We start from the raw sequence: 16,102 nt of genomic DNA on the forward strand, positions 1-16,102 counted from the left end.
AGTTAAACATGTTTTTCCCTTTCAGGCTGAATTCTACAAAAAGAGAAAGAACGCTTTACGCAGGGTCAGAAAGAAAAGTAAATGGTCAATTTTAAAGAGGAGGAAGAAAGAAGAAAGAGCCAGGAATGGCTCTATAAATCCTAAAGAGAAGGAGATCAGAAGGAAAATCATAAAGTGGCTGAAAAAGGCAGGATCACAAAACAGAGTCTAGATGGGTAGAGGTCAGGGTTAGTAGGAACTGATATTGCAGGAATATGCCAGTCCTACATAATTATGTAAATTCCGTATACTGGTAAGGTGAAACTGTAAGTGCTAACTAGGGTATTTTGCACAAGTGGAAAGAATGAGTGGCTGTCGTAGGAACTGAGAGATCAGCCAAGGCTTCCAGCCTAAAAATTACCTTTCCCATTCAGGTGGCACAGGGCCTCTATCTGTGGATATTCTCTTTATAAAGTCCCGTATTCTGAAAGAAACAATGATCATAAAGACGCATCGAAGTCAATGTTAGCAGACCTAGGTTCAGAGTCCTGGCTCTGCTTTGGGACAACCGTGTCTTCCTTCTGATCCTTGGTGTCTTTGCTTTATATATGATAAAGCATGATATCCCATGTTAAGGGTTACTCACAGACACTGATGTCAGGGTCTGATTTCAGAGTCTCTGGCAGGTCGGGCCTCTGTCTTACCTGTTTTTGTGTCACTCAGAGTCCAACATGTGCCTGGTACACAGGAGGTGACCAGTAAATGTTTGATGACTTGGAAAAAATCAACTAGTCAATATTCCTTTGAGGTATGATTCACTAAGTAATGTCTTATAGCAAAATCAACTTAACAAATCACTTTTTTTGGTCACTAAAAGAATCCAGAGTAGCATGAAAATTCAGTCATCTGTTGTACGTATGTAAACCTGAAAACACATAAAGAAGTTGAACATGTGCAAGTTGAACAGCTAAATTACATGTTATAAGGGGACTTTACATTTTTAGAGATCTCCCAAATATAAAATCGATAAGGAAACTTGTGTTTCTTACATGCTCTTTAATTTCTTCCTGTTTCAGCCAGTAACTGTCTACACAATGCTAAAAATTTGCAGCTTTTGACAAGATTGATGAGCTCCTTCTTTGTCTCAGTTGTATTAAATGTATGAGCTCTGCATTTCTTGGTGTTATTTGCATTTTTCTGATATCCACTTATTTTTATAAAATAACAAAAGTAAAATGCAATCAAACATTAAAGTATTTGAGTGCCCACCTTGCCATGGAGACGTAAATGGCAATGCTTCTGTCTTTGGAAGGCAGACTTAACAAATTATATAAATTGCAAATGTTTATATACTAAAACATAAAACTGAAATCAGAATAGGAAAGACAAGATTTAGGTATGTCAGTGTATTACATTTGAAAGTATGATTCATATGAAAAAGAATAGAGGAATGGGAGACTTGTACAAGGAGGTATATGAGCCAGTGACCCTAGCTAGCCAGATTGTCCCCTAGCAAAAATGCAGTTTTTCTTTCATCCATGTTATAATGTGCATATTTAATACCTTTGACCAGATTCTTCACAAAATCCTATTGTAATTTCCATCAAATCTATTCTTGAGGTCTTGTTTTGAAGCAAAGGTTATGCCTCTTAAATAGGATTTTTAAACTGAATTCACCTCTAGTTTATATCTTTATGAATTGTCTTTTATTTCATAAGAAGTTTAAGAAGGTAATTTTGATACTGTTTTTAAGCCTAAATATAATGAAGATTGTCAGTTTAGACATTTTTCGAGGGATTTTTGCCATGTGTGAAATCTTTCATTTGATAACTGTTAGGCTCAATGCTTACTCAACTATCTATCTTAATATTTTCCTTTAGATCTTCATGACTCTTTTGTTCTCTGTCAGGAAATTTTAATGTTTAAGTAGCAGTTTCTAGAGTATATAATCCTAGAACAATTACTGAATTGAAAAAACAGATTCATGTGGTAATTATAGTAAATTTCACACATGGTGGCCAGAAGTAGAAACCTAACACCCTAGAGGAATTTCCTTTTAAACTTGCTTTCATTTTTAACTGGGTAATTTTCTCTCTTGCCCTTTCTCTCTCATTGTTTTTTTTTTTTTAACTTGGAAGATAAACTAGTTATGAACTGCTTAGAGAAAGAAATATTGACTCCCATCCTCATATCCCTCATTGTTTTAACTTTTAACACACCATTTAATAAAATCCATCATTTGACCAGTAGGAAACACTAGCTTATTTTATTGCCTGCTAATTGAATTGCACTTTAGCCATTTGTCATTGAAAGCAAGAACAAATGTAGAAGTAGTATCATTTTCCTGGGGTGTTTTCTCATTTACACTTAAACTTCACACAATCTGCAGAAGAAAAGTAGAAAAGAATGACCCAACTGATATTGACCAATAATTGGATAGTTATTTCTTGCTTTAATACCTGTCATCTTTTCTCCTATTCTATTTGAGTAGAAAATTCCATTAAGAAGTAAATGAAACATTCCTGTTTCAACTGATAGCCAATGAAACTGAATTTGATTAAGTGGCTTCGGAATTTGGGGGAAGATCTTTTTTCAGAGCCCATCACTACCTTATGTTAATGTACCCTTACTCTATGGATACTAACAATTTCCTTTGTGCAGAAGTCATGAAATACATTATTGTTGGCGCTTACATTACTTATGCATTTCAAAATTACTAACACAGGCTGTGTATAAAGAAGCTATAGTCAATGGCCTTTGGTTTTAAGAATATATTTTATAAGTAAGTGACATTTAAAAAAATATTCAGATTAGGTTTAAAAGTTTAAAAACCTCAAAGCTTAAACCAGTTAAGATTTTCTCTTAGAGAATATTTGAAAATCATTATAAATAGTATATTAGCACTATTTATAGATGGTAATATAAAATATGGTCTAGATTTTGTTTTTGTGTAATATGTCATAGGTTTAAAAAAAACACACACACCCTCTCCCTGCAGTGTCCATGCATTCTCCTTATGACTTGTTAGTGCAGTTATTTCACAAATTTTGGATTATTTCTTTAATGAAAACTATGGTTTTTTTCTGGGTTTGATTTTAATCATCTAATAATTGGTCTATGAAACAAAACATTTCTAAATGGAGCCTTTATATTATATAATCATCAAATATTTCTTTCATTTAATCTTTTAGTTTCTGTCTTTATTGGTATGATTTATACTCTTCATTTCCCATTTCTCTTACTACGCTTTTTTTTCCTCAGCCTACCAAAAATGGAAATATTGTTTTGTATTTTCTGTTTCTGTTGCATGTAATAAATGATAATAAATGATTTTTTTCCAGATCAAATACCACCATGTTTTTTAAAATTACAGTAGAAAACTTAATGATCTAGGTAAAAATTGTTTCTTAAGCAAAGAATGCCAATATTCTAGAGTCCTGGCATAATTCTCTTTTGTTCTCTCTTGTAAAAACTTTAAAGTTCACGCTAGTTTTTCAGGTAAAAGGGAATTGACCATTGAAACTAATTGTTTATTGTGATCATTACATCATATACTACTTTTTCAGAAAATCGATTTTTTATTCTTTCCTCCTTATCAAGTTCCCTTTTCCCCCAACCTCTCCTGAATATGTCAGAAATAATGCCTTTGGATTGAATTGTTTCATTATTTATAATTACAGTCCCCTAGAGTCTCTCCAATTTGGAAGAATTAACATATAAAGGAGATTATTTCATCTCCTTTATGATACATACCAGAATACTTGTTCACATGGAACAGGAAAACACTTGATATCAAATTAAAATGAAAATTGTCCACTTTCAAGTAAAAGAGATAAAAGTATGGTTAAAGCTTAGAAAGGGAGGTATTGATTACAGTGTTTATAACAGAAAAGATGATCAGAAGAAAGGAGCCATAGTTAAAAATTCAGAGTTTTAATATAACTAAATGCTTCTAATTGCTCACTATGTAAAAGGTCTTTTAAAACTGTTAATAAATGAACTTAAAATACTATTACCTTTAGGGGAAAGTCTTGGTCCCCCAAGGGTAGTGTGAATACACATTTTTCTCTTAGTGCTTTCTCTATTTGAGTTGTGATTATTTGCTTCATATCACAGATAAAATATGAATTTGGAATAAGGTCAAGTATTATTATTATTCCTTGACATATATAGTAAGTTTTATAAGAAATTTCTTATCTTTAAGACTAAGACGTGTTGCAAATCAAGGAAATGTAAATTAGAAGGGGAGGAGAACTAAAATTCTCATGGGACAGTGTTTGGTGAATCTCTACATTTATTTGAGCTGCTTTAATTCTGCTCAAATTTATGTAGCAAGTTATGATATTCTTATGAATTCTGAATTGTTAATTTAAGTATGCGCCTCTCCCTCCCCCTCCCTCTCTCTCGACTTCCAGAAACTTGACGTCAGTCAAATCTATGATGAATTGACATGTTTATTCAGGTTTTTCTATTGATAAATATGAAAAAGGCAGAATTTTATTGCTTTTGCTCCATGTTTTTTTGATCTGTGTTTTCATTTGCCCTACCAACCCCATCTTTAGAGTATATCGTTTGAGTTCTCTTTTATAATAGGGAAATTTTTACTTTAAAAAGACAACAGATTCCAAGAGAATGCATAAAGCATTTCAGTTCCTTGAAGCCTGAACTTCTCCACAAATATTTTATAGTCACATTATTTTAGGGGACATGATTTAGCCCTTTAAAAAAAAAAACCTGTTAACACATTCACTCATTCTTGTCAGTGTTTTATTTTTCCAGTTTAAAGTGAAATCTCTAAATGATAAATGCTTGACTCTATTTGTCTCTTGAGGCAATTATAACCAATAATAACATGAAAAAGAATAGTTGAGGATTTTTGAGTGTTTATTATGTGTCAAGCACTGTTCTAAGTGCTTATACATAATAACTTGTTTAATCTACACAGCCACTCCTTTAGATAGTTGACTTTTTATTATTTTACAAACAAAAAGCTAAATACATGACAATTAAGTAACTTAACTCTTTTTTTTGAACTAAGATCATATACCTAGTAAGTAGTAGAGCAAGGATTACAAATTGGTAGTCTGGCTCCAGAGTTCACTGTCTTAAGCACTATGTTATATCATGTTTCATATATCTAGGTTATTTGTCTATATGATCTGTTCATAAATAAAAATTTTCCTTGGCAGATGGTTGCTTATTTTACTACCTTAATGCTGTTTGTGCAGAAAATAAAACTTGATGTTTCACTTTCTTTTTGCTAAGAGTGTTGAAGTTAATTTTTTTCTACTCTGATTAAAGTATAGCTAGAAACATAAATTTTTTTTATATTAGTTTCAGGTATGCTAGAAACCTATAATTAACATGAGAAACCACATAGTGTTTCATTTTAAAGAAAGAAAAGAAGAGGTATACAAATTTTAATACCTGAATGTAGAAATCAGAATTTCAACTTTGCCAATATTCTGTTAACTTGTTCCATTATTTTCTCATAGACCACAAACACCAGTTGGCATTTTGAAAAATGCTTTTCTTTTCTTTTTTTGTTTTAATTTTATTAAAGCCATCACTCTTAGAGTGAGCACTGCCATCTGTATTCGAAAAATTGGATCTTGGCTCATTGTAATCAAGATATTAGAGAAAATAATGTTTCTGCTACAGGCTAAACTATTTGGTCTTTCAAATATTGATTGGTTATGTTAAATGTAGCATCATTTGAACGGGGCTACTCATTATAGTCAGTCTTTAGACAAGCGAATGTTTAGAATTTGTCCATATTACCAGAGTGAACTCAAGAACTGATTCAGCATTTCAGGAAAACCTTTGACACCTATTTTATTTGTTGTCTCAGATTTTTTCATCATCCTACTTTCCCATCCAGAGATCTTTAAGTTATTTTTAAAACCACCTTATTTTTCTCTTGTCTTACAAATTAGCAATTGTAGCTCTTTTGTACACAGCCCTAAGAAAATCTGGCTTTGGTGTCTGAAATATTTTCTAACAGATTTTCATTTTGAGTTTGACAACTGTATGTAAATAATTGGTAGATGTTATAAGTATCCTGAATTCAGTATGAAAAATACATTATAGATTGCTGTACTTCATGTGTAACAAATAGTACAAGATGAAAAGAGTGTAACTTTGTATATAGACAATCTTTATTAAAATATGGACTCTGCCACATACTTGATGGGTAACTGTGGGCAAAAGACCACTTAACCTTTCTGAGTGTCAGTTACCTTCTCAGCAAAATCAGAGCAATAGGTAAAATATCTGGCTCTATGAATTATACCTATGTCCATCAGTTTGAGCTCTTTACTCAATTTAGGAAAGGAGTTCGTTGTTGTCATATGTATTACCTTCTTTCTTGGTTTGTTTTACTTAAGAATTTTATCATGCCTACTAAGCAGGTCAAATTTTATTTCACAGGCAGTGAAGTTTATTTGTTGAAAAATATCTTTAAAATCATTTGATATTCGAAGATATTTGGAGTGGTATCCAGCTAAATTAGCTAACCCAAACTGCTTCATCAAATGCCAGTGTTCGTGATGGCTGGCTTTTTATTACTAATGTGAATAGTACTTTATTTAGTGCAACATAATTTGCAGATCTTTTTCTAATTGTCATTCTGAACTCATTCTTAGAGTACTTACTAATCCTCTGACCTTGAATAAGTTTAGCTACCTGTATGTTAATATGAGTGTTTAGACAACAAATGTGTCATGAAGTTAAAAAATATCATATCCATAAAACAATAGTTGAGATATCCTAATGGAAAACCTTAAAAAATGCTTTGACTACTCATGTAAAAATGAAATGTTTGCTTTCCTTTTTCTTTAAGAAACAGGTAATTACTTGTGTGTTTTCTTTTTGTGGTAATAGGAAGTTTTTAAACAAATGTGTTTCATTTTGGGGAGGTTAGGAATTCAATTGTTAGGGATTTTGTTGGGGTTTTTTTGTTTTTTATTTTATTGTACCCTTAGCGGATAATATATAAAACATTTCTAAGTATTCCTCATTTTCTATTTCCAGGTGTTCAGTGATTTTATTACAGATCTTAATTGGTCCTTTATATGTTATTATATTTTGTGATATATATATATATATTTTTGATTTGGGAGTTTTTGTTCATATAATCAAACAATGTCAAATTTTTTTTCTTTTTCTCATCTCTGATCAGGATTTCTGGCAGGTACCGACTTAGTAGCATGTGCTTTAAATTAATTAATACCCAAATCCATAATGGTGCTTTAGGGACAAAGATTCAGTTAAGTGCATGCTCATGTCCTTTCCCTGCTCCCTTTAGAGAATGATTTTGTCCCTGTCACTTAAATTAACGTACTTTATCTTTAATATGACAATTCAAACGCTGCACAAATCCTTGAAAATATAGTACCTAGCATAATTTAAAAGGAAATATCAACACTGTATCACACAAAAGGTCAAAAAACTTTTAACCACTGTATTATAGTATAAAGGATACTCAATTAATTGGGTCATTTAAATAGTCTTGGTTGGGATGCCATGTCCCTAGTTGAACTGTAACAGGAATGGTGAGACAATAGTACCCTCAAGTGAAAATTAAGTTTTTTTCTTTTGAAAATTTTTACATAATAAATACAGATAAGCAGTTGCTTAGTTGTACTTTGTGCAACAAAATGGCTTAGCAGGAAAGAGATGGAACATTTTGAAAGACTTTATTATTTTGCTTTTTTGAGCTAATCAATAACTTTAATTTGGAAAAGCTAACAAATACATGGAGAAAACCATGAAAAAGAATATATAGATTGTAGGCTTGTGACAAAGGAGAATTTCAAAGACATGCCTAAGAAGTACTTTTTAAACTGATTTTTGAAGGCTCAGACTCTTCATAGCTTATAAATTATTAAAATTTATTCATTTAAGAAAAACATTACTCTCACATTTCTAAATTAAAATATAAACTAAATTCAATTATAACGTCCTTTGAGTTAAACTAATTAATGATATAATCAGTGAAGATCACAGGGTGCTCTCAATTTTTCTAGAACATTTTTCCTGTGCTTCCTTGTTTTTTTAAATGGGGTATATTTTTAGTAGTTCCATTTCCAAGCCCCAAACCAGTCATCCTTTTATTGGCATAATAGATTATCTATTTAACTGCATTCTGAAACAAACCAACAAAAATACTTAATTATGTCAAAATAGTTTATCGATAATCCCATTATCAATTCTCTTATTCCAGATGTTCTGTTTTAAAATAGCAATGGCAGAACCATAATGGTAAGGAGAGTAAATCAGGTGAGATTCCAACACCTGTGATTGAAGAAAGCCACTTCCTGTTCTTTATGGCAGGACAATTTGTAGAAATAGCTAAAAACTCTTCTTCTTTAATGATTGTCTGGTTTCAGACTTAAAAATTTAGAATTACTTGCCTCAGATAGGTGTCCTTCTTTCCTAGAGAATGAGGAGAATAGAAAAGAGATAGGAGTTCATAAGTGCTTGGAAGTCTTGGGGATCCACTGCATTGATTGGTCAACTACCACTGTTGACAAAAGAGCACCAGTCTTCTTTAAACTTAGACTATTGAAAGTAATATTCTCTGTTGATTAAGGATTCAAATAAGCTTGCTTGCTTCCTTACGGGCATTTTTCCTTTGCATGCCACGTTCCTGTTGCCTGTGATAAGGCTGGATTCATCTTGTTTTCCTGGTAGCATAGAGTGCTGTTTTTCAGATGCAGCTTATGAATGGTGTCAAATACATATATTGCTGTGTGCAGTATCCATAATGTCTCTTTCCAGTCTCTGAGTTCCACCACTACTAAAGTCTGTTAATTTAACCCACATGTCTGACTATTCAGGTTTAAAAAAACAGTATATAATCATTAAGAGCTCCCAAGGAGGGCGTGGTTTACTTGGTTGTCCTAAATATTCAGACTTCTTTTACAGTGTCTTTAAATACATTTTTATTTTAGATTCTGTTGCATTTGAATTTGGGGTCAACTGAACCCATTCGATTTGTCATTGTTGATTTGAAAGCATAAACATAACCATTACATTTCTAACACCTTCATGTTTAGCTTTTTATCATGAAACAAGATTTGAAATTCATTTTGACATAAGAGGACTTGGTCTCGACTAACTTCACTTTTTCTTATTACTTTACCAGAAACACTCTAGCATGTTTTAGGGTTACACAATAAAGGTCTATTTCTCATATTCTGGTAAAATGGGTTCTTGGCCTAAATATTTAATGATGAGCTTTGGTTGCAGAGAATGTGTGAGGAGATTTCTTGCTTTATGTATTTGTCTTTGCTGTGATACGTTTTTAAAAATTTTAAACTTAAATGTTTCTCCAATTATAGATTAATCTGAGATTTATTAATTAAGAAGAGTATAAAGAACCATTACATTTTAAGTGATACTTATTTTGAAAATGATTAAAATATCCATTTGAACAAGTCAAAACATAAAAACATGATGTCCACCTACATCATTCGCTAGACTTTCCTCTTCAAATTTCAAGATAACCAACCTGATATAAGCTAAGCCCCAGGGTTAATGTTTTACAATACTGAACTATGTTTTGCTCCAAAAATATTCAGTCCCCCATTAACAATTTCAGAAAGCGTAAACACTATAGATACCTGGTGTATTTCTGTGCACAAGATGCAGTACAACACAGGATGGTTCATGGCATGAGTGCTGAAGTCAGACTATGACCTGTCCTGCCACTTTTTAGCGTTGTGGGCTACTTATTTAACTTCTCTAAATCTTTGTTTACTTATCCGTTAAGTGCCGATAGTAGTGTAACCTTCCTCATAAAATTGAAATGAGCACTTAAAGAGATAATGCAAGTGCTTAGCACAGTGCCTGGCATAGACTATGCAAACTATAATTTTTAAATTCTTGAAATGTCTTAAATGGTCAGCGGTGTTCAAGGGATACCTATATATATTTGATTTTAAAAATTCATCCTTTAAAGGGTTTTCTGAGGGATGATATTAACCACAACAGTCGTAAATCAAGGGTATGAATAGAGATCCTCAGGGTGAAATTCTTTTATTTTTGTTCTTATTAAGCACTTTGGGAAATAATTTTTTCCAAATGGGAGAAGATGAAATACTAAATTAACATATTTTTCAAAATTTGTGTGTTAGGTGGTTTTCCACGAAGTTATAGGGAAGCCTTTTATAACCCATGTGACTAAAACCAAGACTGCTGCTGAGCTCAGGACAGTTCTTTTCAGCACTGATGAATTTGAGCGGCCAGCGTTCAAAATTAAATTTACAGATTTAGGTAGCATATAATCAGTAATGGTAAAACATTGATTCTTTCACCCAGAGAAAGAATCACACGCTTTGAAGCAAGTGTGCAGGCTTAATGTGGTAGAAAATAATAGAGTTGGTGATTTTGCCCACGAGGGTTTTGATAATACCTTATTAGATACTGAGGACTTAATAAATCACTTCAATAAGTTGTATCATTTCGTTGAAGTTAATGCTATTCCAGTAGACTTTTGAATTATTATCATTGCTCTAATCAAATCTTCTGCCACTGTTTTTTTAAGCATCTTCATCTGTATCCATTTTCTCTATAGCCATGTAGTTAATGAAATTGGAAAACATTTGCATTTTAGGTATTCAGAGTTATTCTCAGAGCTAAAGTGGTTAGAATTGGGACTGAAAAGAGAATGGCTTTCTGGCAGAGTGAAGTTTTCAGCATCTTAAGCATTCACCTTCCACATATTGTTGCATGGTAATTTATGTTTCTTTGCCTCAAAAGCAATATTACCTTTGAAAAGATTAGAAACTCCAAGTCAGAAAAAGAAGACATAAACTAAATTAGAACCATCTCATTTCAATTTTTATCTGACATACCCCCAAATTCTACCTTTTTATCTGACATACCCCAAATTCTACCTTTCTGTAAATTTATCTGACATACCCCAAATTTTACCTTTCCCCCCTTATGTGATGGGAAGAGAAGAATAACATGTACTTTAAGTGTGCAACATTTTCTGTTTGATTTGGAATAATGTGATTGTTTAAGATCAGTATCTTACTAAGGCTTTGGCATCTATCTGTGTACCAACTAAATAATGATGTATGAACATTAATTGCATGGGAAAAACTGCTGAATTTTTTCTAACACTTCAACCCTCCCTGCCTCAACTCCAACCTTAGGTAGAAATACTGTTTCTCATTTGGAAATGATACGCCACAATTGCATTTTCTGGAAGAAGCATATTATTATCATTAATTTGTTTTTTGAAGAACACCTTCAAATATTTTGGTGGGGGGGGATTTAGATAAACTTTGAAATATATTTCATCAATATAGAGAAATGCTAATATTAAAACAGTCCAATTATTTTGGTCTCATAAAGGATGGCATCCTAATTTAAATAAAGTTGTGTTCTTTATTAGATTTTCTCTATACCAGAGATGCTTGAGAATCTAGATGATGTGGTAGCATCTATTTTGTTGACATGGTTTGTCAACTTTTGTTTGATAGAAAATGTTTATTTCGAATGGTAGAACTTGAAAGTTGGGTCTTAACTAGAATAAATAATGAGATTAAACGCCTAGATAGGATTTTTCTTTTTGGCTTTATCCAGTTGAATCCTAGAAGGCAAAAATTATTGGCCCTATTTTGATCTACCCTATAACAGTTGGGATTCATTGAATCGTGTCTGGAAATCCTAGTCCCAGAACTCCTGATGGCACCTATAGCTTTTAGCCAGATGTTTTATAAGTTTATGTGATTGGTCAGAAACCAGATGGTGGATGCTTTAGCAACAAAGCCATCCTTGTAAAACAGTTCAGGTATAGACTCACTGAGAAGTATAGCAGTTATATATAGGGTATGATTTGCTGTGAGTTTACCCATAAGTCTTTCTGCTTATCTGAAAAATAAAAATGATTCAGGATATGGTTCAATTGAGATCAATACCAGTACCCTTTAAGGTTATTTATTTATTTGCCTTTACTCAAGGTCAGTAATTTGAATGTTTTAGTGGTATTGAGCTTATAGCTATGTTTTAAATTTCTAAGCAAATATAATCAAAGACTAGGTCATGTAAATAAATAGCAAAACAGTTAAATATCAACTTAAGTCAGTGAGCTCATTGCTTTGAAATGTTTTTGCATAATTTTGTGCTCCAGAAGTGGGTAACATTTGTCAGTAAATTGAATAGAAATACTGTTCTGATCAGTTAACCTGCATTCTGCCTTCATAGCCTTAATTTCAGAGATTTAAATGATTGGAATAGAGTTAGGTATATAACTTCTGAGATGCATAAAAAAAGTTACCTCTGTAAGGCATCTTTAAATGCAATCTCTTTTTTAAATACCCAGTTTTATTTACTTTTCAGCATATATACTGGCATATGGTTAGACTCTTAAGAACTTTAATATGAAACACATTTCTCTTAGACCCTTACTATAACGTTTTTTACTGAACCTATATCTTAATGTTACTTAATCTCACATTATATGCCCTTACAATAGAAATGTATTTATTATATATTTCTTTTGACTTTTATTTACAGAAATTTCTTCCTTTTGGTTTGTCTATTTATTATATATATTGAATTTATTATATATATTGAATTAAACATCCTTATAGGTTTTTCTAGTAAAATATATATACTGATATAAATGTTCATTAGTAAAAAAAAAAAATTATAAACCACCTCTGAGAGAGGGAAAATGAAACATTATTACCAAGTCTGTTAAGAAATGTTTTTTTCTTGGACTGTGTCTCCAAATCACCTCTGAAGTGTTTAAATGGTATTTGCTTAGGGAAAAAATAACTTAAAATTTAGTCAAAGATTAAACATTAAGTGAAGGAACATTTAACTTGACATTCTCAATTTGCAAAATTAAATATTGATAAGACTTTTGGAATAAGAAAACAAAAAACAGATACCTTCCCTCCACTTCCCTTCCTTGAATCTTGATTTTCCATGTCACCATACTTTAGGGCTTTCACGGATGCTGTATGTGTCATGGCTAGTTGATCTGAGGATATAATTTATGGTGGATTCAGGCCTTTGATTTAAAATGACCAGCTAAGAATCAGCCACACAACTCAAAATAGTCTAAAGATTGGTTTTCTAGTAACTCCCATTCCCTCCCAAATTTTGACATACTTATTTAATTCTCCCAGCTTTAAATAATTTGAGGAATCAAATTTAATGGTTTTATGACAGTTTTGGTGTTCGTGATTAATATATGTCATGAATTTTGTAAGAATCATCTTTGGAGTTTTGGATACTCAAAAACTCACTTATAAATTCTTAGAGTTAACAAATAGAAGTGAAATCCTAAATGTACCTGAACCTCTTTGACAAGTGGATGCCTTAGAAAGCATGCCTGTAACTTCTCTGCAGTTCCCCTACTACCCAACTCCAATTCCAGAAGAATGGAAGAACAATGTAGACCTTTACTCTAAAGAATTAGGAGATTATACTGCGCAGGGCACATCAAAAAGCATGGCTAATTTTAAAGTCCTCTTTAAATGCCTTATTTTTAAGGAGGTACTGTAAAACACATTCTCTGTTCTTTCAAACACGTGTGTACACACATGCACACACATGTTTTCTCTTTCCTGTATTTTTTCTGACTTTAATACTTTCTATTCCTCTCTTGCCATATCTCCTTTCCCTTTTCTGTTCATCTTTGTAGGGTCCTTTTTTCTTCTATATCTTTTCTTCCAGATGTTTTCTTCAGTTTTTTTCTTATATACAGCAATTTGACATTCTTTTGGCCTCTCCTCCCTATCACTGTATTCAGTACAGCAGAGGTGTCATATATAGCCACATGAACAAATTTTTTCTCCTTTAGAGGACAGAGGGTTGCAAATATGGGCGTATCCCATCAAATGCAGTAGAGGAGGGAGTGCCTTCCTGGAGAAACTCCCAATAACTGAATTAACATTGTAGAATGTTGTTATAATATAGCCCCTATGGAGATATGTTCTAATAATATTTCTTAATTAATAATACAGTTGAAGGTCTATTCAGTGACATCTATATTATTTCTGCACACTTTATAATGGTTCTAATGGTGGAGGTGGTTAGGCCTAAACCATAACCCTAAATGCATCTCATGTAGAGTCTCTCAAGCTGCCTTTTAAACCATTTAAACAATTCCATGTTTATTTATACTTTGAAAAACAATCATACACTTTGGTAGTAATCAAAATACCTTCAAAAGAAATTGCACTACTCAAATCAGAAAATATCATAGAATAGACCCACACTTATATGGTAAATTGGTTTTTTAATAAATGGCTTAAAAACAACCATATGTCCATATTTCATAAAATAAACCTTACCCCGTACCTCACTATACACAAAATTGACTTGAAATGGATCATAGACCTAAATATAAAATCTATAATTAAAAGGCTTCTAAAAGAAAATATAAGAGAATATTTTTATGGACTTGAGATAGGCAAAAATTTATCAGCATATAGAAAGCAATAACATAAAGGAAAAAACATAAATTAGACTTCAAAAAAATTAAAAACCGATTGTCAAAATAGAAATTATAAGCCACAGACTAGCAGAAATATTTTTAGTAAATATATTTGATTATATTTGTTACCTGTTGCTGAGTAACAATTTAAAAGCTTAGTATCTTAAAACAGTAATAATCATTTCTGTCTTGTGCTTTCTGTGAATAAGGAATTTGGGAGAAGTTTGGATGGTTCTGGCACAAATTTTTTTTCATGAGGTTGCAGTCAAATATCGGTCATTTAGCCTTCCTGAGAGTGTAAGATTCATTTCTAAGGTTTATACCCCAAAGAAATGAAAGCAGATAATCAAACATACTTGTTCATGAATGTACACAGTAGCACTAGGTAGAAACAACCCAAATATTCTTCACTGAATGAATGGATAACAAATTGTTGTATACATGCAATAGAATATTATTTGGCAATAAAAAGGAATGAAGTACTGATCGATGCTACAACATAGATGAACCTTTGTGTTGCTTGAAAGAAGCCAACCCTATTGTATGGTTAAAATGGTGAATTTTCTCTTGTATGAATTTTATCAACAACGAAAAATAAACCTGCAAAGGAAAAATAAAGAAGGGCAAAGAAAGTTGTTCTGGGTTCATGGAGATTAAAGAGACATGACAACTAAATGCCATTTATGTCTGTGGATTGCATCCTGGACTGGAAGGGAAATAGCTATAAAGGAAATTATTGAGATAGTTGACTAAATTTGAAAGGCTATGGATTAGATAATAGTATGTATCAGTATTAAGTACCCTGGTTTTATTGAATTTATACAGTGATATGTAAGAACATGTCTTTGCTCGTAGGAAATATATACCAAAGTACTTAAGTATAAATGGGTATGTGTCTTCAACTTACTTTCAAAACAGTGCAAAAGAAAAAATATATATATATAAAATGATAAAGCAGATAAGGTAATGTGTAAGCTATTGGTAAATCTGAGTAAAAAATATACAGAAGTTCCTTATATGGATCTTTCCACTTTTCTGCATTGAAATTATATCAAAATTTAAAAATTAACAACCAATCTAGATTTGTCTTTTTGTTATCTTCTGAGCAGCAGCATTGTCTGGTTGATTATTCTAACAATAATGTTAAATATGTGTCTTTGGCTTAGCTGCCTCATTTTACTCTGTCATTAGAGTTCTGTCTGTTTTTCAGCTTCTGGATCCTACTGGTTACTTACTTCATTTGCTTATAGCATTCACTCCATAAGATTACTACATAATTAATATGAAGTAGTCGGCCTCTGTACACATTTATTATTCTGGCTAGTAATTGTATGCCTTTGGTGGCTGATTTTTATTTCTTGTATTTTTTCTTATTGACATGCTTTACTTTTGCAGTGTTTTGTATAATGTAAAAATGTAACCATTTGTTCCTTTTATTCTGAGAAATTAAAATATTACCTTCCCAATGAAAAGCTTTTCTGCTATTGTTCTCATCCAGTAGCTTTTTTTTTTTTTTTTTTGGTCTGAAAATTGTGTTTAATTTTTTGGTAGAAGATCAGGTGTGAAGATCTAACCTTAATTTGAACATACTGGACTATGTGCTCATTTTTGTTGTCAGCTCAAAGAAGTAATCTCTAAATGCTGTCAAGTAGGACCATG

General features: G+C 32.0%; 1 protein-coding gene across 4 annotated transcripts in view; it reads left to right on the plus strand.

The window, feature by feature from the left end:
• The window catches only part of MICU1 (mitochondrial calcium uptake 1), a 183,148-nt gene that overhangs the window by 65,672 nt on the left and 101,374 nt on the right, over positions 1-16,102 (plus strand). The window contains exon 6 of one of the 4 annotated variants that reach the window (XM_036223805.1): positions 26-187. The exons of 2 other annotated variants lie outside the window; for them this stretch is intronic. In XM_036223805.1, coding sequence (XP_036079698.1) covers positions 26-187 — 162 coding nt within the window. Of the gene's footprint in view, positions 1-25; positions 188-7,159; positions 7,172-16,102 lie in introns of all 4 variants that reach the window. One more of the 4 variants, XM_016162283.2, reaches the window with a different exon arrangement.

The sequence above is a fragment of the Rousettus aegyptiacus genome, unplaced genomic scaffold, assembly GCF_014176215.1.
Source record: "Rousettus aegyptiacus isolate mRouAeg1 unplaced genomic scaffold, mRouAeg1.p scaffold_m13_p_6, whole genome shotgun sequence".
Lineage (NCBI taxonomy): Eukaryota > Metazoa > Chordata > Mammalia > Chiroptera > Pteropodidae > Rousettus > Rousettus aegyptiacus.